Source organism: Solea senegalensis, linkage group LG1, assembly GCF_019176455.1.
Source record: "Solea senegalensis isolate Sse05_10M linkage group LG1, IFAPA_SoseM_1, whole genome shotgun sequence".
Taxonomy (NCBI): domain Eukaryota; kingdom Metazoa; phylum Chordata; class Actinopteri; order Pleuronectiformes; family Soleidae; genus Solea; species Solea senegalensis.
In genome coordinates, this window is record NC_058021.1 from 4913737 (window position 1) to 4937031 (window position 23295).

The following is a 23295-nucleotide window of genomic DNA, read 5'->3' on the forward strand; positions in this document are numbered from 1 at the left end:
TCAACCTTGTGGAAATGAGCCGAGGGTGACATAATTGATGTGACCACAATGTTGAACGCATTTTCATAAGTCTTTAATATTGTCAGCCATCAGAAATCAGGGTAGAACTTGTGTCGTCCATATGCCAAAACTTACAGCATACTGTTTACACCCTATCAGCCAACACATTAAGCAATGCCATGGCCATATACACAAAAATAATGCCTTTAATTAATTACATAGCTACTGCTGATGATGATTGTGTAATGCTAATGTTTTTTTTCTTGCCTGTACAATTCAATGGGGATAAATCCAGATAGTGAGTTGCACACATTTTATGAGCAGCTTTGCATTTACATGCAAGTACATGTGATGTTAAACTTGAATTTAGTGTTAAAGCATGCATACTTAACAGACTTTGCCTGCCACTTATTTTCTACAAAAAGAACAAATCTATGAACATCATATTAAATCACTCCCTTCTGTGATAAATAACCAAGTGCTGAATCTTGACCAACATACTGTCACCATCAGTACTGGTACATTCAAATACAAACCAGACATTAGCGTAAGCATGCCAATTTGTATGTATACATAACAGTGCAAAAACACAAATTTCATACCTGTGACTAGTCAGTATTTAGTCCCTTCATAACCTTATGATTTTCATGACACAATATTCTCTTACAACAGGAAAAATGTGTGATATAGCTACAGCAAAAATGTATTGATTCAACGATATTAGCAACACAAGACACTTGGACAAACAATATGTGCTCATTTGGTCAAGAAAAAAAGAAATATGGCATTCAGTGGAATTTTTAGCTGCACATACTTAAAATGCTTGGTTTTGAAAATAACCTGACACATAAATATTACAGTGCTAATAGAAATAGAAGAGCTCTTTATACATATTTGTACAAAATGACAAACTTTTTTCTTCTTTTTTTTAACATTACTTCCATTTATCAGCTGTTGAAGGCTTTCATGTAGCCATAATGATGAGGTCCTTTGTTTGAATGCTTATGAATTAAAAGTCAAGTGCAAAATAATTTTAAAAAAGGATTTTCCATGTCTTCTCTTCTTCTCAAGTGCTTGTTTAAACAGAGCGGGTCTCCACCTCAATCTTCTCCTCTGACTGTGATGACTCTGGTTCCTGGTGGGTGACGTTTGGCCGCACTGTCACTAATGGACCGCCGCCATAGATGGAGTAGAGAAAGTTCCATGTTTCTTCAGAGATCTGCCCCGAGTCAGCTCCTGCATGGTCAGAGCAAGAAACAGTTAATTACACAGTTATAAACACTGCTACGACATGCAGGCTCTATTTTTTTTTCCAGAATCATCGCAATTTAATCATTCTGAAATCTTATAGATCACATTTTAAATGACTCTTAAGAGTTCTGGAGAGAAAATATTTGAAATTATACCTTTCGACAGCATAAATGCAGAATAATATTAATAATAATAATAACAATAGTACCTTGTTTGAGTGTTAAATGCCCATTCTTGTTAACTGTAATCTTGGAATTATCAATGGGTCCCGGCGGATCTTAAAGTTGAAGAAAAGACAAGTTATACAATTATAATAATAACCTATTTTCCATCCATCGTCTACCACCTCATCCTCCACTTAGGGGTCGTGGAGCTGCTTTCAAACATAATTTCATCACTAATTATTTCAAACAGCAATGATGTTGCAAATGTCAAGTGTTTTTGTCACATTTGGAGAAGCAACACAGGCACCCTGCTTGCTTAAGAAAGAAAACAATTAGAGGAGCAGAAGTCAGAGGGAAAGAGCCGTATGCTGACGTGCCAGATGGAAGCTGTTATAAATAGATTTGACATCACAAAGCAAGAAAAAAAAACCTGAGTGCCAGTGGAATAAAAAAATTAATAAATAAAACTGTGAGCTTCATTTTGTTGTAGCAGGAAGACATCTTCACTCAGGGGAATAAAGCAGTCTTTGAAGATTAATCAAAGCAAGAAATGTAACTTCACAGTTTCTTTTGATCATGAGCTGCTTTTGGTAATGAGACGGTGTCCTTTCCTGACTATACAAAATGTACATGTACCATTTTCAATATACATTTTCATACACACACACAAATATCACATCAGTCTATTTTTATCATTCATAAAAATTTACCAGATATGAAATATTACATGCTAGTGTCAAAGTGGAACAGATTTAGCTCTTTAATAAGACATTTAAACCAGACTGGGCTGGAAATACAAGACTTGTCCAATCACCGTTGTCTTTTCCTTTGACAAAGCCCTCCCACTCACGGAACCACTGCATGCTGATGCAGTATATGACCACTGGAGACTCCTCCTCCTGGAACGCCTTGTTCAGCTACAGTGGGAGAGAGGAAATGGGGGAGGAGTGATCAGCAGAGACAAGAGGGAGGGGAAAGGATGCAAGAGGATGGGGAGGAGAAATGAGGGGGATGGGAGCAAAAAAAGAAAGAAAATGTGAGGTTTAAAGGATTTACAGGAGAGGAGATGGAAACCTAATCAATTCTCTCTGGTACTTATTCCAATTAAAGACACTCATAACACCACACTGCACCAGTTTCATCTTTCTTGGAAATGACAATCCCTGCTCTTCTTGTAAGCCGACTAAAGCTAATAACATGTGCATCTGTCCCAATGTATTCATGATAAAGCTTTCACCAGACTTTCACCGTTCATCTTCTGCCAGGTGCATCAACTGGTTAAACAGACTCGAGTATTCGTCTGTGCTCTGTACACATAAGAGTAATCGCTACACACAGGCTAACTCACACACAATTAATTACCACTCGCAGCAGTTTGTACTGTATCTGACTAAGATCAGTGCTCACTGTTTTACCTACAGATGTACAGTACGACAGTACAATAGTGTATGTAGGATTTCAACCTATAATAATGTCTCCAAGACTATTTTAATGAATTTACAACAGGGTGAGCCCTGTCAAAGCCTGAGAAACATTCTTCTTTACAGCATTTGGTATTTTAAAACTGCATGTTTCCTGTATATTCTGGATGTGTTCTAACAAAGTGATTGAGAAATTATTATACCGTATGGAACATTATAGCATTGACCTAAACCTTTTGCAAACAGTTCTGTATGTTTAAATATCTTACCCTGACAAACATGTCCAGCTCAGACTTGCGCCTTTTCTCCAGTTTTTCTATCTCAACCTGGCATGTGTGGCAAACGTACAGGTGGTTGACAGCCGGCCCCCCTCCATACCTGCGAGGAACAGTCCACATTAACTCAACACAGATGAAATTAACACTACAAAGGCAACGATAGCACACTCATAAGAACAGCGAGTGGTGGCAGATCTGAAAATGTTGAAAGCCTCCAGTCACTCTCACAGCTTGCCTGCCTGCTGCATGTACCTGCTGTAAAGGTGATCCCACACGTTCTGCGGTAGCATTATCACCAGGTCATTGATGAAAGCTGCTTTGTTTGGAGGCACTCCTGATGAAACACAATGAAATAATTAATAAACAGTGTCACATTTGAAAACATAATATCTATGTGTAGAGACATCATGTAGAAAACAAAATAGTTGTGAAGCAGGCCTGAAGATTTTGTGAATATTAAAGCTGCTCTCATACGTGAGCCAAAATACACGATAAAGAGGGCTATATTGTGAAGGCTATCACTAATCCAGAGTGTTTGTTCAGTGACATGGATCTCTCAGTCTCAGGGTTTTGACAAAAAACCAAGGACAAATCCTTCTAGTATACCAATACACTTCCAATGAAGAGTCAGAACTCAAAGCAGCCCTTTCTGTTTGCGAGGTTAGGATGTCTGATATATCCCATTCCCACTGGTCAAAATATATATATATATATAAAATTATATTTCACACACAGGTGACGAGGTGGAAAAAGAAAAACTGGCAACTGGAAGCAAGTTTTTTTTAGCAGGTTCACCTGGCTTTAAAAATAAGCTGTGATACTGCAACTTGACATAAAAATAAACAAAGCAACTGATCCCCGAATCATGGTTTCACTTAATATAATCTCCGCTTATCTATCTGATCATGTACTAGGAGATGCAAAGAAGGAAATAACTTGATGGGGCTTATTTAAACTGTGAACACTTCATTACAGCCACTGTAGCCTTGCAGTTGTATAATAATTATTATTTTCAGCCCCACAATGTCAAGCATGAATAGAGGACAAAAAAAAGAAAGCCATATTGGCACAAACCCTTCAAGAATCCTCCTGTCTTTCCTAATAAAAGGAAAAAGGAGGATCATCTGCACAAAGACGAGTAAAACCCTCTTTTGAAGTCTGCTATTGGCCAAGATGAAAGCGAAAGCTGCTTTCAGCTTAAGTAGTGAAAGTGGAGCACCATTTTTCTCCAAACTGTTCGGACACAGCAAGGAGAAGAATTCCTACTTGGAGACATTTTGACCTCTGTCCGGTTTCACTTACGAAAAAAAAGCAATTGCGTCATACGCACCCCCATGCAAACACAGGAAGTCATCATTGGAGATGGGCCCTGGCTCAGCAAAGGTCTTGAACTTGTTAAACCACTGACGGGAGATGTAGAACTGCAGAAGGCTGGGCTCCATCATGCTGAATAAACCCGACACCCTCCTACGTTCTCTCACTGCGTCCTCGTTGCTCTTTCTGTGACAGGAACACGTTTGGAAAAAGATTAATCAGAAGTGAGTTGTCAGTATCAAAGCAGCACAGTGAATGTTTAAATGATACAATAACGAGAGTTGTTGTCTTATTTCTGTCTAAAAGCTGTTTTCAGACTTGAATGGTAGAAATGTGGCCTGAAATTTAGGTCTGGAATTTCTTGTTCACACATGAAGAATGCAGCACGAGACTTTGTGGGTCAGATGCATTCACCACAGCAGGAACACTTTTCCAGACAATGCAGGCATGGGTTGTCAACAGGAAGTCAAGGAGATAATGTCTGTCGATCCATATAGTGGTTATATTAGAATGGATAGTGTGAATGACAGTGCGTTTTCTTTCAAACACTGAAGCCATGTCTTATTTATGACACACTTGACTTTTGTTTATCACAACTCAAACATCAAAAAGCGACATTAAAACAGTAAAGGAGTTGTATCATAAATGAGGGAAGTATTTTTGTCTCAAACAGTGTTTGTTTTACAGCTTAAATGTAGCCGTGTGATGCCTGTGCACCTGGTTACTCCTTCTCTCCCCCACCTCTCCCCTGTTCCACTATTTCAGTCTCACCCTAACCGACTGAGGCAGATGGCTGCACATCTTTGAGTCTGGTTCTGCCAGAGATTTCTTCCTGTAAAAAGGGAGTTTTTTTCTCTCCCCTAATGGCTAGTGTTTGCTCGTTGTGTGAACTGTTGTGTGGCTTCTTTTTTTCCCTTGCCTTTCCAGACAAAACTCTAACTTTTAATATTTGATTAGGCTTGACTGGACTGTTAAGCACTTTGTAACATTTGTTACAAACAAAGTGGTATATAAGTAAAGTTTATTATGTTATTGTTATTTTAACAATATAATTCCTCTCAATGACTCTAGAATCATGTGACTGCCTCTCTGGTCTCATAGCTCCTTGTAAACATCAATTTGCTGAGCCAATTTTCCTTTGGAGGTGTCCTCTGTTCAGTGACGTCCTGTCTATGTTACTCATCCTCTGCACTGGGTCAACATCCAGTCACTTTGACTTCCACTTGCTATGCAGATTGTCCCTTTGTTAAATCAGCTATGCTCCTATATGGAGTGTAATCAACTACCTTGATTCTTACATGGGCTGATTTTCAAGAAATTTGATTTAGGTGCTAGCAGAAAAAACTGCAGAAAATATCTGATTTGCAATCAATTCTGTTCTCAAATACAGCCCGTCTGGACAATTTTAGTTAAATATTCATGCCTGAACGCAGTTAGTATGACTACTCAAGTCAAGCGTGGCTGCTTACTTGTAGAAGAGCACATAGGCTTCAGCATTTTGGACGCAGGATTCAGACACCTCGGTCACACTTTGGTCATCATATTCATACCACAGATTGTTCACATCATTCCTGCAGTAGGCTATGTAGTGGCCACCTGGAATGAGAGGAATGGCATTAGAGCTGTATTCACAAACCTAACAAGTACATGAGAATGTTTTTGCAATAGGCTAATGAATGCAGGACATCCCATGTGCCAACTGATGGCAGATGAACCAGTCTGCTGCAGAAAAGGGGGAGTGACTGTGCCCACTCACTGCTGGCAGTGCCGTGGTGACAGATGACTGACAGCAGGTCATAGTTGGTGGTCTGGGCAGAACTGTCTTTGGCCAGAAAAGGCTGCAGATCCAGGCCCTCAAGCGGGAAGGAGACATGGGTGCCTATCTTAGTGGAGAACATCAGCTCATGTCTGAAGCGCTTCAAGTGGATACACAGGATCTGGAGTAAAGGAAGCACAAGACATTTTATTTCAAAAAAAGAATATGTGAAAACTGACGAAAATTAAATTTAGGTTTTATGTAATATAAAGTACCTCTGGCAAGCTTTGCATTTTACAAAATTTGACTCCGTTTCGTAATCTAACAGGGAAAGGGATGGAAAAGACAGTGTATATTTAAAGTTAAAGTGAAATAAGCAGTCCATTTCAGTATTTATTGAAGGTACCAGAAGTCTGTACTCACTTTTTGCATTTTTCACAGCTGTACATGTTGTCTCCTAAAATAAATAAACAAACACAGTTACTGAGGAATTGTTCTTCTGTGTTTGTGCTGGTGGAGCAGACTTACACCCACTTGCTTACCCTTTAGTTCATCTCTGGCAAAGAAAGCTGCAAGGCAATCTTGTAGTGTAACAACTGGACCCCAGAACCAGCTGAAAATAGAAAGATACACAAGAGTACATGATGAACAAAAGGAGCAAAGCAGAGAGCTACTAATGCCTGGTGTGAAAAAGTAAATACACATAGCATTGACATCACTCACGCACACCTTTTGATGTATTCCATGACAAAAGCTATCCAGCCTTGTGGTGCATAAGCTTCCCCACATGAGCCTGCTTTTACCAGGGAGGTCTGGTGGGTGGAGGAGTGGAGCTTGGCAAGGTCTTCCTTCCCTGGGATGGGCAACGAGATATCCTGAAAGTTCTCCAGGGTCACAGACACCTGTCAAACATGGAGCACACACACAGCTACAAGTAAATAACCGCATTTTAGACCTTCATGTAGTTTGAGAGTTTTCTCATTCTGTAATATTAGTGGAATTATACGGAATGTTATTTTCAAGTCTAGATATAACAATATGTGAAATATCAGAGGACCAAGAAATCCATAATTAACTGAGAGGAAAAACTAACTTTACACATTATTGCTTTCTTTTGGACCTAGAAATGATCAAGCCTGATTTACAGTTCACTCCATTGCACCACACTTCTTTTCATATTTTATCTCACAGTACAACAGGTCTCCACATCAAGACAACAAGAAGAGCATTTTCAAGAGCATAAATTATAAAAAGGTTTTGTTGTGCCACAAAGTGTGAAACAATAACATATAAACCTGTTCAGTGAAATCAGTGAACTGACCCGATCACAGGTGAGGCACTGAACTGAGCTGACAATGGTCCCATCGAACACATCTGAGATGACACTGCGGTATTTCTTCTGACGCTTGTTCTTTGGTGGCGAGAATGTGGTCACTGCTGTGAAAAGGCAGAGAGACAGAAATGTGAGTGGAATGCTTTGCTATATCACTGCATCTCAAATGAGGTACTTCAGTCAGTGCACTTGCATGAAGCAAACGGCCACAGTCCCAGAATTCTGACAGTAGTGCACAAAATGGCTGGCTGTTGTGCACTCACCGGAAAGTGAGGAATGTGACTGTTACTTGCCAATCTCTTGAGTCTAAAATGTTTTTCTTCCATTGTCACAAATTTGAAAAGGCACTGATGGTGCGTACTCTGCAACTACATAACCAAAATGGCAGCCATGATGTTGAGTGGCCAACGTTTTCAATTTAATCTTTTTCAGGGAATTTGTAGTGCACTGGACATTGCCATAGTTGCCATCATTGAGAAGTGAGACTGTGGATGAACACAATTTCAGACACAACTAATATCTGTAAAAACAAAAAATGATTGAACAAGTCTACAAACACCATGCCTTTCAAAGCATTCAGTACACATATGACTGTCTCTGATTAAATGAGAGTACCTTTTTTGTGTGCAGGGTTTAGGCTCGGCCAGCCAGAGGTGGCTTTGGGTGGGCTGCTGGACATTTTGGGAATGTGTCCCTCCATTGGGACTGGACTCTGTGGTCTTGTGGGGTTGGACATCTGGATGTCCGTGAAGGAATCTAGAGAGAGGCAGGATACATATTTGAGTTTCAATATCTTCTTTGAGTATTTAATACAATTAGTTAATTACAGAAATAAGTAGAAAATGACAGAGAACATGGGGTAGCATGCCTCTTTGTTACAATTACCTGTTGTTCTGCCCTGAACCTTGATGGCTCCCTGGCTGCTGATAATAGGTATGTTTTCAGTGGTGGTGTCAACGTCTTTGTCCACGTCCCCACCAGAGCTTCCACCCATCACACCATGAACACCCGCACGATAAAGATCATTAATCATGTTCTTCTCTTTCTGCCACTCCCTGTTGGCCTGTATCTCATCTTGGTCAGGAATCAGCATCTCGGCCTCATTGGCATCGTCCATGTGGACGTTTCCACCCTGCACCTCGTTATCAGCCCTCTCGCTGCTGCCACAGGACTCGCATGACTGGAAGTCATTGTCAGACTGACTGTGGTTGTCCTCCTCTGGGCTGCTGTCCACTGCAATGCTGCTGGACTGGTCATAGGGCTCGGGCAGTGTCTCCTTCAGCTCCTCGTGAAGTTGATCCATCAAGCAGCGCAGAAATTCCTGGGAATCCTGAAGGTGGTAAATGTTTGTTACATTACTTCAACCAGTTCCTTGTTTTGTTCAATTATTTATTTTGGACATTGGAATCAGTAAAAAAATATAGTTGCTAATTTCCTCTTCCCATTAAAAGAGCTATTTTCCCTAAATTACAATCAACAACTACTTCACTTCCTTTGTTAAAATCCCTATTCTCCAATACAAAATCACACACCAAGTGGTCAAGAATGTGTCAAACTAAATGAACCTCAGACATCCAATCTCCCTCTCAAGCCAGATGAACTACCCTCTCCCAGGACCTGGAATGTTAGCTTCATTCAGAGTAATGCTAATTTCAAGGCTCTGCAGCCCAACGAGGCTTGACAAATGAATCTTCCTCAGCTAACTCCTTTGAATAAACACTGGCAAGCCAAGAGGAAACAGGCCCTGTATTATTTCACCATTCAGGCACATAAATCCCTTATTTACAGACGCTAGACAAAAAAACAAATGTGTTTCAGCAAAACGTCTTTTTAAACTCCATGAACCTTTTCTTTTCAAGCGTCCACTGCAATCAAATCAACCAATTTACATTCAGGTCTAATGAGAGACTGAAATGACAGTCTGCTGCTCAGAGTGAATGATTGCGAGGCAGAGAATTCAGTTTGTCTGGCTGAGTGAGTCGGGCTGGAGCTAATGTCAGTTCTGTAAAAGAAATGCGTGCTGAGGGTTATGGAGTGGAAGAGAAAATAGAGACTGTATGAGATATTGCACAACTTAATAGTCTGGACACGAGGCTCATAATAACTCCAGCTCAGCACAAAATCATGATCTATGTGGAGAAAGGTTCAATGGCAGGTTTTTGTTTCTCCTGCAAGGCAAACATAATCATTTTCTGAACACACCGAGAAACTCAAGCATCGCTACGGATAAGAGACGCAGAACACAGAACTCATTGCAACAAAGTCCACACAAAGCATGAACAGTAGTTTAACATGTGTTCATGATTAATTCATTAATAAAAATGAATATGCATATTTGTCTCACACTCACCTGCTGAGAATATCCCCTAAACATGGGGTTTACGGCTTTGATCCCCTGGAACAAGTTGGTTGGGACGACATAGGAGGGTCTGCAATAAGAAAAAAACACAACACAAAACACTGTTGAAAAACAATACCGTATTTTGGGATGGGAATCCCAGGATAACTAATATGATAAACTGCTCAAGATAATGTTAATATCACAATGGATATATTGTGAGATAATCATGTAATGATAAAATCGCAATGAGTGTTTTAAAACTGCATACATGTTTCCCATATTTTCTGAATGTGTTCCAATAAAGTGATGGAGAAATAATACACAAAAACAAATCTGATGGTGGCCTGAGACCTTTGCACAGCATGTTCCTTCAAATCAGATCAATAAATGTTGGGTTTTTTTTAAAAAAAGGCTTACCTGCTCTTGTGCCATAGGTCTGAAACAAGTTTCTGGTAGCTTTTGCAGAGTGCAGGCTTCTTGTCCGTCCTCACCAGGCCACCACATTCAAGAAAGAACTGTGTCAACGGTGGGCTGTAACAGAGAGAAGGATGCATTTATTGGGTGTGAGCAATAAACACAGTTCTTAATAAATATACAGTATGCATTATTTCACAGAGAAATTTCAATAAGGTACCTATTTTTTTACTTATTCTACAATACATCTAGAGACTGCAACACATTGACAAAACAAATAGCAAGTGACTTAATCACAACAAGACATACAGAGACTCATTTCCCCAACACAACTTCTCAACAAACCCACTCCAACTAATTAGAGGTTTCACAACTAATTAGAGTTGAAATGATGACAATATGAACAGAAAAAATAACAGGCATAACAATACAAAAAGAGCCAAAAAATTACCATTACAAACAGCAAGTTTTGAGAGAAAGAAATAGTGATTAATTAAAAAGGTACAATGAGGTAATTGTTCTTCAAGAAACAAGCAGATTGTTCCAGACTACATGTACTTTAAATGTGTAAATCAGCTGTGTAGATTTGTATCTGATGGATACAGAGTGGACAGGATGAATAAGGTGGAGTGTTCCCTCAACTTGGCAAGAGTATACCCCTTCAAAATTCAAAATCACCCATGAGAAGTTACAGAAAAGGTCCCTCCTTCTGCAGCTGCGAGACTCAGTTCCTCCTATTTCTGGAATGTGATTTAGTTTGCAAATTCTGACCTACATTCTTCCCCCATTTTGGCTCGTATCCAGACTAGACATCCTCAGTTTAATTTAAAAATGAACGGTCCTCAGAGTGGATCAAAGCATGAGGAAAAAAGTAAGTAATAACACAGCATTTGACTGCTGCAGCGTCCTAACTTCATTCAACATGACACAACGCAAACTAATTGTAAAGTACAGGTCACATATTGTCAGTAAAATAAAAATGAAGCAGGCTGGGAGGAAAAGAGGAAAGGGAAGCCCATTAAAAGACATGGTGGTAAAGGAAAAAGAAAAAGAAGAGGAAAGGGGCAGAGCAGATGTATCTTGGTGTTCAATTGTAACTGAAGACCCCACAGGGATGTGCAAAAGGCCATTTCTGCCATCTCAAATGGTGCAATGCAGCAATTTTCACTCAGCCGTCACTCTCCCAAATGAGAAAGGCTGTGGTTGTTTCTCTCAGTCTGAAAGAAGTAGGCAGGGAATCTTAAAAAAATCTAATTGCTACTAAAAAAGTAGTACGTTCAAAGGGCAGAGTTGGAGTTAGGAGGGGACATGGTGTACACGTGCAGATGGGTAAAGGTAAAGAGAGGGCAAGGTCTCACCAGTTGGACAGGGCCTGGAGGGCAGCGTTCATGTAGCAGGTGTTGCCTATGTTCTTCAGCCCTGTGAGTCCTGAGGGAGAAACAATATATCAGGGATTAAAACAAGCCACTCAACAAGCACTAGTACATTTTAATAGCCGACAGAAAAGTTGTATATTGGTTAAAAAAAAAAGGAACCCATTCCATTTTTAGATTAATATTTTACACAGCTTCTGTGGTTGATGGACTAGACAAAATCACCATTGCTGCCCCACCCATCCCACGAGACCATTAAAATGTATGGTTTTTCTCACTCTAACTTTTATATTTATTGGAATCATGATGTTGCCATGGAGTCACTTAGTTTGCTAAAATCCGAGCCCTGCCATATTCAGCAGTATAAAACATATGCTCAGTTAGCTATTAGCATATCCTGTTTGTAGGCAGCACAGTGCCACAAAGCAAACAGGGCCTTTCTGAATGGAGTCTGCATGCTCTCCCTGTTTGTGTGAGTGTGGCTTTCTCCCAACATTCACAAAACATGCAGATTAGGGTTCGTTTAACTGGAGACTCCCCAACGACATCGTTTTCATTCTAAAAGTAATGTAACCTAAATTGAGGTCAGCAGTGTTTAATTCAAACTTCTCAATTTTCTGGACTAAAATGCAGGTGTAGTGTGGATGGCAGGCATATGCACAGCAGTAATTGAATGTGTGTCCTCGAAAGAATAAACGGAATAAATCATAACCGGATTTTTAAATGTGATGATTTTCTTCATGGTCTGGATTTATAGGTAGCAGGACTCCTTCTCTATGAATTTTAAGCACGTATATTTTGTGATAATCAACAGGAGATAATGGTATCCTCCGGAACTGGAAGTCACCCTGAACTGAAAAATATGTGCATCAAGTCTGCTGCTGTATGTGTCCAACTGTGACTAAAGACTGCTGCATCATGTCTGGTTGGAAATCAAATTACATCTGTTGAATTACAATAACTAGATTCACAATAGTACAAGCAGAATATTTGCCTCCCGTCTCTGCAATTTCAAAAACCTCTGATCTTATGCATATTTTTATGCATATATGTTATTTTAGTTTCTTTGTAATATTTATATTTTTCTTATGTATATTTATACTTTTTTTTTTTACAAAAGCATCTCTTTTCTTTTCTACTTTATGCTGGTGTTTTTGAGTGGACAGCAAAGTAAGAATTTCATTGTACAGGGAAACGTGCTTCTTTACTGTGCATATGACAATAAACACTTTGAATCTTTGAATCTTGAATCTTATATGACTATCATATTCTGCAGACATCACTCTGACAAAACTATTCTATTTGAACACTATGACTGAGCTACTGTGTTTCAGGCTTTCAATTTCAATTTTGTCATACTTGGTTAAGTGGCGTTACACTGGATTCAACTCACTTTGTCAATTATGAGTTTGAAAAATGGAATGATAATAAGAAAATAGGATATAAATATGTTATCTGCAGCAGCTGGTTTAAAAAAAATAGCAAGTGTATTACTGCATTATTTACAATATTTAGTTAGGCATTTATATTCCAATTAATGTTTTAACATCTAGCTGATCCATATGTTATTGTGTTTAACACTGCATTTCTATGATTCAACCTCACTCAAAGGTTGAGTGTGTATGAATGTATGAATGAATGACATCTGATGGTGAGGCTGCAGATTGCAACAAATGGAGAAATAGTTTGTTTGTTTAAGCCGCTGTAGAAACACAGCAGAGTAAGTCATATTCTGGGGTAGGTTGACCTGCTCTGGACATCCATAGGCTGAGGCATTGGTATGTTTTTATTTTTTGGGCTACTATTGGTCCGCTTCCATATTACCTCCATGTCTGCACGGAAACTGGAAAAATAGCCTTTGTACATTCTGCACCTGCAGCATTGAATGAGCTGCACATGGACTTGAGGCTTATGGAGTTAATGTCAATAAATGCTAAGGATGAAAAGCGGCAGACACCCAAAGATGTCAGCGTTTTGTTTAGCTGTGTATTTATTTTTGTCTTCTTCTGGTGTTGAATTTGTGCAGCAGTCTGTCTTGGACAGGTCTCCCTTAAAAAGGTTTTTAATCTCAATGAGACTTCTTCCTATTTAAATAAAGGTTAAATAAAATAAAGGCTTATTCCAAGGTTACAAAAACCTAACATTTTTTATTTTAATGTGATTACAGTGCATACTTATGGGTATTTTATTAAATTTCTTCCAATAAACAGTCCAAAATGTTACATAATGGACCTTTAACAGGGTCTTGAAGACGGATGTTTATGATAGCTGACCTGCAATAAAAATGCAGTCTACAAGGATTACTATAAACCTTAGTCTAGTTATTGCTACATTACAGCATTTTTCCATGTTATTGTGAAAACTGACCTCTGGCACGCAGGTCATCCTCCTCCTCTGTCTCCATGTCCAGGTCTTCACAGCCTCCATTAGGGGACACTCGCAAAGAGGTCGGGCTCCCAGGGGCCCTGCTGTTTTCCTGAAGTAACAACACAGCACAACCAATGAAATCATAAAAATGTGACAAGGCGATCAATAACACCATCGAGTGCATGGTTATGTAACTGTGTGATAATGTAAATACTTCCGCTCCAATATCACAGAATAGTAAAGAACATACATAATGTATTACATTTCTAACCAACTTTTCACTTTGTTGTTTATCATCAAGCCCTCTATGTGACTCAGCAACAATTCTGACCTTGTGCTGTGTAAATAATAAAACAATAAAACAAATAAACAGGTGTCTGCTCTTACCTGACCAGTGCTCTGTAGAGAGTGGATGGGTTTGCTGTTGACTTGGGGTGAGTGTGGACTTATTTTACGGTCCAGGAAAACCTCCTTGCTGCAGGCGTAGCACCACACTCGAAGTGTGGTCAGATTCACGGTCAGGTTGTGCCGCGTCTCCTACAGTCACAGTTATTAAAGAAAAGATATTTGAGTGAATTTGACAGAATGTATCAGACAGTATGAACCAGTGAAACAAAAGCTGATAGAGCACAACTCTAATGTAATCAACACAATCTACCAATCAGCACCTCATTAGTGAATCTACATTTCAAGTTGCATTCTGACACAGGCAAACTAAACAAAAGGTTTTAACCCAAAGATTATGATTCAGTTTAATTATATCCCTCATTAAATATAATGCCAGTGTCATTGATGATATAGTGGCAAAGCAGAAATATACACAGTGCATGTACAAAAACCTTATACCACAGGTACTTAAGAGGATTAAAACTACAACAAGAAGAATTTTACTCTGATGGTTGTTGTTGTTTATCCTACTATGGTAAATGAAGTACAGGTGGATTTGTCATCTACAATCATCTACAAACTTTATTGATATATATGTGGATAAGTGTAGATGATTTGATTTGATTTGCATTTCAAATTTGCTATTTTATGTTTTTAAATTGTTTTATTAAAAACCAGAACCTTTCAAGAAAGGTCTTTAGATACTGAAATGATCATGTTTGTATTTGTATTTGCATTTCTGTTAAAACACTATACACACTTCTATACTATAGTACAACAAAAGAAAAAACATACTTCTTTGTTTCATAAGACCTAAGGGTATAAGGGTATTTCTCTGGGTAACAAACTAAAACCCCTCAAAATTGATGAGATTTACATCTGCAGATTTTGGACACTTTAAAAGGTCTTTGCACATTTCAGATATTAAACGGCCAAAGCCAAATGAAGTCTCAGGTTATAAGTGGCGGTAGAGGCAATGGCAAAGTGGGAATTCCAGCAGGGCAGACTTCTGCTGCTGTGAAGAGTCGGTCAGGTTCTGCTGACCCACTCCCACTATGACAAACACAAACAGGCCGGCAGGTCATCAGGAGACTGAACGTGTGCAGCTGCCGACCAGCAGACTCTACATTATTCATTAGGACAGTGTAAGCCTTGACACAGAGGGGCAGAGTGGAGCGGTGCTGATAGAGCAAACACAACAGAGCAGACCATGAAACTTCTCTCTTTAGATTATTTATGAAGGGGAAGTACAGGTAGGGCATTAACTACAACCTGAATTAATAGAGCTTGTTTGATTAAATGCTCAAAAACAATTGCTTCTAAACACACACATGCATGTGAATAATAACAACATCATTTGATGTAGTAAAACCTGCAGTAAATATTTTATAAAAATATTTTGGCAAAAAATAAACACCATAAAGTGTATTTATGATGCTGAAGAGGAACAACTGCATCACAAATATGCTATTAAGAAGCAGGCTGAATGTGTTTTTATCTGCAAAACAGAAACACACCGCTGTCACGTCACCCTACCAACTTGTGCGCAGTTGAGATAATACTGAACTCAGATAAGAAACATTGCTGGCAACTGCTGTCCTCACAGTGATTCTGTCAGTGGATATGTGGTATTTGAACAAATGCATGAAGCAAAACTTTATGCTTTAGAACCCGTAAACAAATTTGTTATTAAAGAAGGACAACCTGAACACAAAAAATATCTTTCCCCTTTTTTTTTCATTTAATGCATTTATTTCGGTTCAGTTTTTGTGCGTAACATTTCTTGTGTGACCCGTTTTCAACACAAAGTAGAGCTTTAATTTGATTAATTTATAAGTACACACTGGTAAATAAATGTACACAGTTTGACTGCATCTGATCTACTGAGTCTTTTCTCACTACATAATGAAGAGATTAAAATGTTTCCTTCCCCTCAGGGCACCTAGAGCACTAATTAAACATGGCCTTCTTTCTTATAAGATTTAAAGATGACTGCCACTGGTAAAACACAAAAGGCTGCTGGAAAGCGGCACACTCGGGTGCCCTAGAAAAGGCAACAGACACTGTATATCATTTTAAATTAAATTTCTTGAACGGCAAGCTCTGTATCTAATATCCGACTTGAGATCTCCACTTCTGAAAACCACTTACAGGCTCTAAGAGACAAAGATTTCAGCAGTTATGCTGATTTTCATAAGCAGAGCAAATAACAGGTTTACTTTTATGCCCCTCTTTCTAACCCTACTTGGCTGGAGTAAAAGTCTTAGTCAACAGAGAGGACACTAGAGGATGAATAAAGCTGTAGAACAGCCAGGAGGGGCAGATAATGTAACCATGGCACTGACAGAGCAAGTGAATCTCCCCCACTTCCCAGAGGAATGGCAATTAATAATGAATGATCCACTGCTGAAACTGCACTGAATGTGGAGATGTGGATAGGCAGAGTTGGCTTGATGGTTTTTAACAATGCAGATTCTTAAAAAGCTCAAATGTTACATAGCTTCTTTGACAGTGCAGAGAAAATGCTAAAAAATAAAGTGATGCTGGGGGCGGTTTTATTTCAAGTCATGGCTCCTGGGACATGAAGTAATATTGCTGTCCTTGACTGTTATCCATGTTTCTTCTGCCTCTCTTTTAACACCTACACTACTCTCTGGGTTATAGCTTTAATTTATAATCACAACTAAGACTTTCAGTTCTTTGCCTTCAGCTCTCTTTTCAAAAAAATGAATTGTCATTGCCCATCTGAAAGGCAAGTACAGTCCTGATCACTCTTACCTGTGAGTGGACGGTACTGTGGTCGGTGTGAGATTCGCCACATCCTACATATGCGCAACCACTCTAGAGATAGAAAGAGATATAGAAAATTCATTGAAGTCATATAAGGTAATAGCTTAAAAACTAAAATTTTTTTTGCAGACAGGAATTAACTTACCTCCAAACAAGCCCACAAATTTGGTCCTCCAACTTTACAGTCTTGACACTGGCCCTAGAAAAGTATGAAGACAATCACAATTACACAGAGACAAAATCAAAGTCAAAAGAACAACTAAAGATGTCTCTAATTCAGGCTCAGTCAGTTGACAATAGATAATGACAATAGTTGAGCTGTGTAAAAAAAAGTAGTGTTTCCTTTAAGGAGTGGCTAGTTCTTCATAGAGCAGTGGACAGGGTCAAGCTGTCATGTGACTCACATGAGATTTCTGAATAAGTTCCTCCTTGGTTATTTCCCCCACACAGTCCAGGTGGGGGCAGTCACAGCTGGACACCAGCGGCATTGCTCACCCACAGGTCTGAGAGAGACAAGAGACAAAGCATTTAGTCTGTGACTTGCATTTTTTGTGATGACTTCTTGTTTTTATAAGAAACCTTATCCACCCACATCTGACACTTGATATAATGATACCGCAAGAGGAGATATTGCACTTCCAAAGAACAACACGGAGGACAAGTAAAACACTGCAACCCACGTGACAATCTGCACGTTTGTCCGTGTCTGCCTGCATGAATTCCTCCTTCCTATTATCTGCCACTGACATGCCAAGCAGTACATCAGGACACAACTGGTGAAACTAGCAGTGTTTGGAAGGAGAGGTCATGAAGAGAACAAATGTGAACAAATATTCTGCAAACACAGCTGATGACGTGATTAAAATCCACTTACTGACAATGACAAAGCTCATACAGTGAATCTTTAAACGCATCAGTCTTTATATTCCATTAGACAGCAAGAAAGGACATATAAAACAAATGGAAATGAAAGCAAAACCTCAGACCAGTAATGCAATTTTCTGTGGTCTCTCTCTTCCCACTTTTACTGGTCATAAAATGGGGATATTTAACCCAGCAAAGCAGTAAGTGCTGCAGAGTTCAGGCAGACTTGAAAACAAACTGCATACTGTTCTTCACTACAAATAAGTGGTGGTAATGTTGAGAAGTTAGAAGTTAAAAAAAAACAACAAAAAAAATAATATTGTTTTCATTGTTCTGGCAGATGGCCAGCCTGGGGCTGAATCCCAAACGTGTATTATAAGATACACTTTTTTCTCACCGTCAGTTTTCATACTTCCATTATAAGATTATGTACCCTACTGGAAAAATACTAGAAGGAAGACTTTCCAACACTGGCCAAGTACTACTGCTACTCTCTACTGTGATGCTTAATTAACTGAGCTAAAAGGCCATTAAAATTCTGACGATACACCGACTGCAGGGCATAACTTTTAAATACAAGCAAATGTCAATAACATTATAAAAACTGTTGCTGATTAAGCCCACCAGCTCCACACAATTATTTCGGTGTTACTCAGTATGCAGTGTTTATATCTTTTGTTGCCGAGTGACAATTCCACACTGCACAAAGGAAGTCATTTGGGCAACAGCAAGGGAGAAGGCTGCAGTCAGATATAAGACTGGACGGGAGTATGGCTGAAAACAAAGTCTGACGAAATAAGTGCTTCTTGACCCCGCCCACCTCTGTGGTTTGGTTTTGAGAGAAATTTATTTAAAATGTTCTTGGATTCCATAAGTTAATTCTAATCTTTCGTCTAAACATTATGGACTCCTTTTTACCTTCTCCTTTTCAACGTGTATGAAAAGAGGAAGACTGTCAGCCATATACACAAGAATGACAGTCCGTCAATCACTGGTGCTTTCTATATTCAAGCTTCTTGAGAAGGCCACAGTCCAATTGCCTCAACGGTGACAAATGACAAGGTTTATTTGGGATGTGTCTATCAAGTGAACTGTGTTTGAAGAACTGCAGAATCATAAAGCAAACAGCTGTCCAAATGTGACAAGACAAGACACTTCATTTTAAAAGGAGCAGGTACATCTGGTCAGACAAAAACAAAGACAGCTATTGCATAACACAGATCATAGAAGACGGGTAAAACATTAATCATGCAGAAGAGTAATGGCAGGGGGTCTGTTAATAATTCACTCTTTATCAATAATATCTTATATTTCTAATAACCCCTATTGGCGTTGCAACTATTTTCTTTCCCTATAGCTGAAAGGCCTCTTCAGAACTAAAATGTGTAAATGTCAGTGTCTGTTGACCAAAATAAACTAAAACATTGGACGCGTGACCTCTCTGTCCTTGGCAAACAGGCCAAAGTGTGCTCCTTGCTAGAGGTTGCACACTGACATTCAGACTTCAAATGGGTGTCAGTGACAAGTGGCAACAGCAGATCTAAAATCTCAGCTATGCTGCATATGATTCAGCACATGACACCAAACCACCCTTTTCCAATTGATTATTTCATGGTTTGTGTTGGGGGGTTTATTATTCAGAGGTCCAGAAATGATGACTGTTTGCAGACACAAAGCACTGATTTAAGACATTAAAAACTGGATGCAGCAGCATCCTCTCAAGCCGGATACAACCTGAGCATCTTTTACACGATATCATTATTTCAAGATACATGACCAACTAAATGGATTGTGGTATGCCCAAAGACACTTGATGCAAATACAATACATGACCTAGAAAATTACCAGCATTTATAGATATATCTCTACCATGCACAGAGGAGGGAGCCCCCCGACAACAGTTCAGCTGGGTGATGGCCAGATGGATATGAACACAGAAAGAATTTCATGATTAATCTTGTACAATTCAATACACCTATTTTCTCAACTTATCACTGCTATCTGCAAGCCTGATATTTAATCAATCTGAATAGACAGGGTTCTTATTTTATTTTATTTTATTTTTTTAAATAATACTTGTAGGAGCCAGAATTGAGTTAGTTTTAGTTTAGAGATGGGACAGGTGATTGGTGCAAGAGCACTTGTTACAATGTAATTTATGAATAGTTGAAGTAGTTAACTTCCTTGTGGCCCTTTTGATGATATCTTTGGAATAGCTACAGGGATTGGAAGATATGTACTGAAAAATATTTAGCAGTTCCAGATCGTCATTCACAACCTGGAACATCAAGGAAATATTTCTATGTGTTATTGATCCTTGTGAAGCTTGGATACATGTGGATAGAAATGTAACTTGGATGCACGGCAAGTGGAAATAAATGTGCAAACCCTTCACACAACTCTCTCGCCTTTGTGATTGATTAATGAAAACAGTACCTTTCGCCACTACAATACTGATAATAATCAAGAGCCATACAAAGACTAAAATATAGATCTGGTGGTTTAACCAGGATCCTACAACTGTCCTGAACTTCGGAGGAATGGGTGAAATTCACTGTGCCTCACTGTGCAAACAATTACAACCAGAGCTATGCACCAAGAAAATCAAATTAGCTGGTGGTTTCACAGTGTCAAGGCTGCAGTCATTACACACAAATAGTGAGGGGGGTGGTTTCACCATCACAGAAACGTCCTCACTTCCTCTGTGTGTAGATAGATACATTTTTTAGAGACATTTTTATTACAGCAACACTGTATCAGACACTTATATAATGAAATACAAATTAGGGCTGCAACTCACAATTATTTTCATGGTCGACGAGTAATTGCTTGGTCCATAAAATGCTGAACAATAGTGATCACTGTTTTTCAAACCTCAAATGTCCTGTTTTGTCCACAAACCAAAATGATTCAGTTTGAATGATTTCTTTGTTATATGGAGCAAAGAAACCACAAAATATTCATATTTAAGAGGCTGAAAAATAAGAAAACTTGTTGAATGATTCTGGGGTTAACTGAATGTATTTTGGAACATGTGAAAGTATATAATTAATACTTGGGATGGGACAAGACCATTTTTTATGTCCAATACCGATATCACAAACTCGAGTATCTACCGATACTGATATTAGTACTTAAACAACTATGAAGCTGTAAACAATACATTTGTGCTGAATCATTTCAAAGACATAATTCTCCAACTGTGTAACAAATATTGTTCTCCCGAAAGGAAGAAATAAACAGCCCAACAATGACTCAGCTAAAATGGTTTTGCTGATTTGTATTCACATTTTTACAGTCTGTGTATAGTGAAGCATGCGATATATATATATACACATGTGTGTGTATATATGTACATTTATATGTACATATATAGGATATTCATATTTTACATTTTATATCCGATCCAGTGATTTTGACCAGTATCAGACCAATACCGAGTGTAAATACCAGATCTATGAAATACAAAAAATACAAAAAAATACATGAATACATTCCAGTAAAATATTTAAGTATTGACTAAATCATCAGCAAAATAATTTCATATAAGTATAGACCAATTGCATGTGTGTAACTCATATGTGGTGCTTTGGCCTGGTCCACTGTTCAAACACGGAGCTGTCAAAACCAGGCGAGGCTTTGACAGCGTCACAGCCTGACTAGCACTCCGCCGCTAGCATTAGCCTGCTGGCAAATAACTGCTCTTCTAATAAATAATTGGTTTAGCACACGAGCAAAAACACTGGCAACGGCGCACAGAGCCCACGGTGAATGCTTTAAATCACATAAGACACACCTGCAGTTGGACACTTCGCAACCGATGAGTACCTCGTCAGTCTCAGGCTAGCTAATGATAGCCAGCTAATGCCCCTACACCACCGCCGATCCCTCAGTGACTGCACAGCTAAGCTAGCCTGACAAAAGGGATGTGATTGTCGGTTCTTACCTGGACAGTAGCAGCAAACTAACACTTTCCCTGAAGATGGAATTATATTCTGTGTGCAGGGGAAACGCTCAGTCAATATTCAGAAACATTTCCGTGAGAGCAATCCTTCGCATTACACACAGAACAGTCCCTGACTGTCGCTCCGTCCGCCCAGCGTGGTTGCTAACGTTACAACCGTCTCCGCCCCTTTCCGGTTTATAAAAAAAAAGAAAGGTAATTTAAACCTGACACTCGTAAAACGATGAGGGCCAATCGCCACTAGAGGGCGCCAAAGCTGCACATCGCACAATTAAATATTATACAAGACAGTCAACCTAAATGGATACGTGAGTAAAAGTACAAGTGTCTTACCAGAAAGTTGAACTCACTTTTTTTATAATATAACTTTAGTAAAGGTCTTAAAGTATATGACATTTACTGTACTTAAGTATCAAAAATAAATTTTTGATATAAAATGTATTTTAGAAGTAAAAGTATTGGGGAAAAAAAGTGATGAGTTAGGATTCAGCCATGGTGGATCAGTGGTAGGGCAAGTTTAGGTCAACTGGAGGGCTGTGGGTTCAATTCCCGGCTGTCCTCATACATTGGTATCCATGAGCAAGACACTTCACCCCACAGTGTAGTGTGTGAATGGGTATGAAATGCTTCTTTTTACTCTAAGGTTTATCTTGTCTTATTGCATAATATATATTCTATTGCAATTTTGTATTTGTCAATTGTTAACCTCAGACCTTTTGCTTCTGTAACATGTGAGTTTCCCCTGTGAGTCAGATCAATAAAGTGTAAACATATAATACTTATTTCTCCTGCATGAGTGAAATCCTTTTATGCAGTTTATAATCATCCCCTGAAAGAAGTACTGATTCAGCTGTCCAACAATGTGTTGTTGTGTTATACAGTAAGTAATGTTTCATTAGCAGTCTTACCTTTTTTGTGCACATCTATGTGAATGATCAATAAGCAAAACATTGTAGTGGAGAGGATCTTTAACTAGGACTACATACTGCATTTCAAATGAATTCTCTTTTCTGCAAAGAACTGTTTTCTTCAAATGCTCTAGCACAGGAAACGAATACAGTACATTGTCTGGTTCGAAGTTTTTGATCACATTAGACATTCTCATTTGCCTTTCATGTCTTAAATGTCTACAGCTCTTGCACATGTATGCATGCAAGGGGACCTTATATTATTATATACATATCAATAAGTACTACAGGCTTGTGATACTCGGAATGTCCGTAGGGAGAAGCAAAAACTGCCCAATTGTGCAAAGACCGTGCTTTTATTTTGAAATTC

The 23295-nt window shown here is 38.9% G+C and overlaps 1 protein-coding gene across 1 annotated transcript; it reads right to left on the reverse strand.

Moving 5' to 3' along the window:
* Positions 1-51: 51 nt before the first annotated feature.
* usp33 (ubiquitin specific peptidase 33) lies at positions 52-22177 on the reverse strand. Its single transcript, XM_044019121.1, has 24 exons — positions 22000-22177; positions 17594-17692; positions 17335-17388; positions 17178-17240; positions 14400-14549; positions 14013-14121; positions 11631-11700; positions 10276-10389; positions 9868-9946; positions 8403-8847; positions 8133-8273; positions 7506-7621; positions 6914-7086; positions 6727-6797; positions 6608-6641; positions 6460-6505; positions 6185-6365; positions 5898-6024; positions 4445-4614; positions 3367-3448; positions 3106-3214; positions 2230-2332; positions 1460-1528; positions 52-1236 (listed from the first exon to the last, which is right to left on the reverse strand). The coding sequence occupies exons 2-24, from the start codon at positions 17675-17677 to the stop codon at positions 1079-1081; spliced, it is 2748 nt and encodes a 915-aa protein (XP_043875056.1). The 5' UTR covers positions 17678-17692; positions 22000-22177; the 3' UTR covers positions 52-1078.
* Between the last annotated feature and the right edge of the window lie 1118 nt (positions 22178-23295).

Excerpts from the sequence above, each read along its gene's own strand:
- usp33 (XM_044019121.1), bottom strand. The coding sequence starts at position 17,677 with ATGCCGCTGGTGTCCAGCTGTGACTGCCCCCACCTGGACTGTGTGGGG. Across the intron at positions 6,506-6,607 it reads AGCTGTGAAAAATGCAAAAA|ATTACGAAACGGAGTCAAAT; the intron begins GTGAGTACAGAC and ends TTTCCCTGTTAG. Across the intron at positions 3,449-4,444 it reads CTTCCTGTGTTTGCATGGGG|GAGTGCCTCCAAACAAAGCA; the intron begins GTGCGTATGACG and ends GTGTTTCATCAG.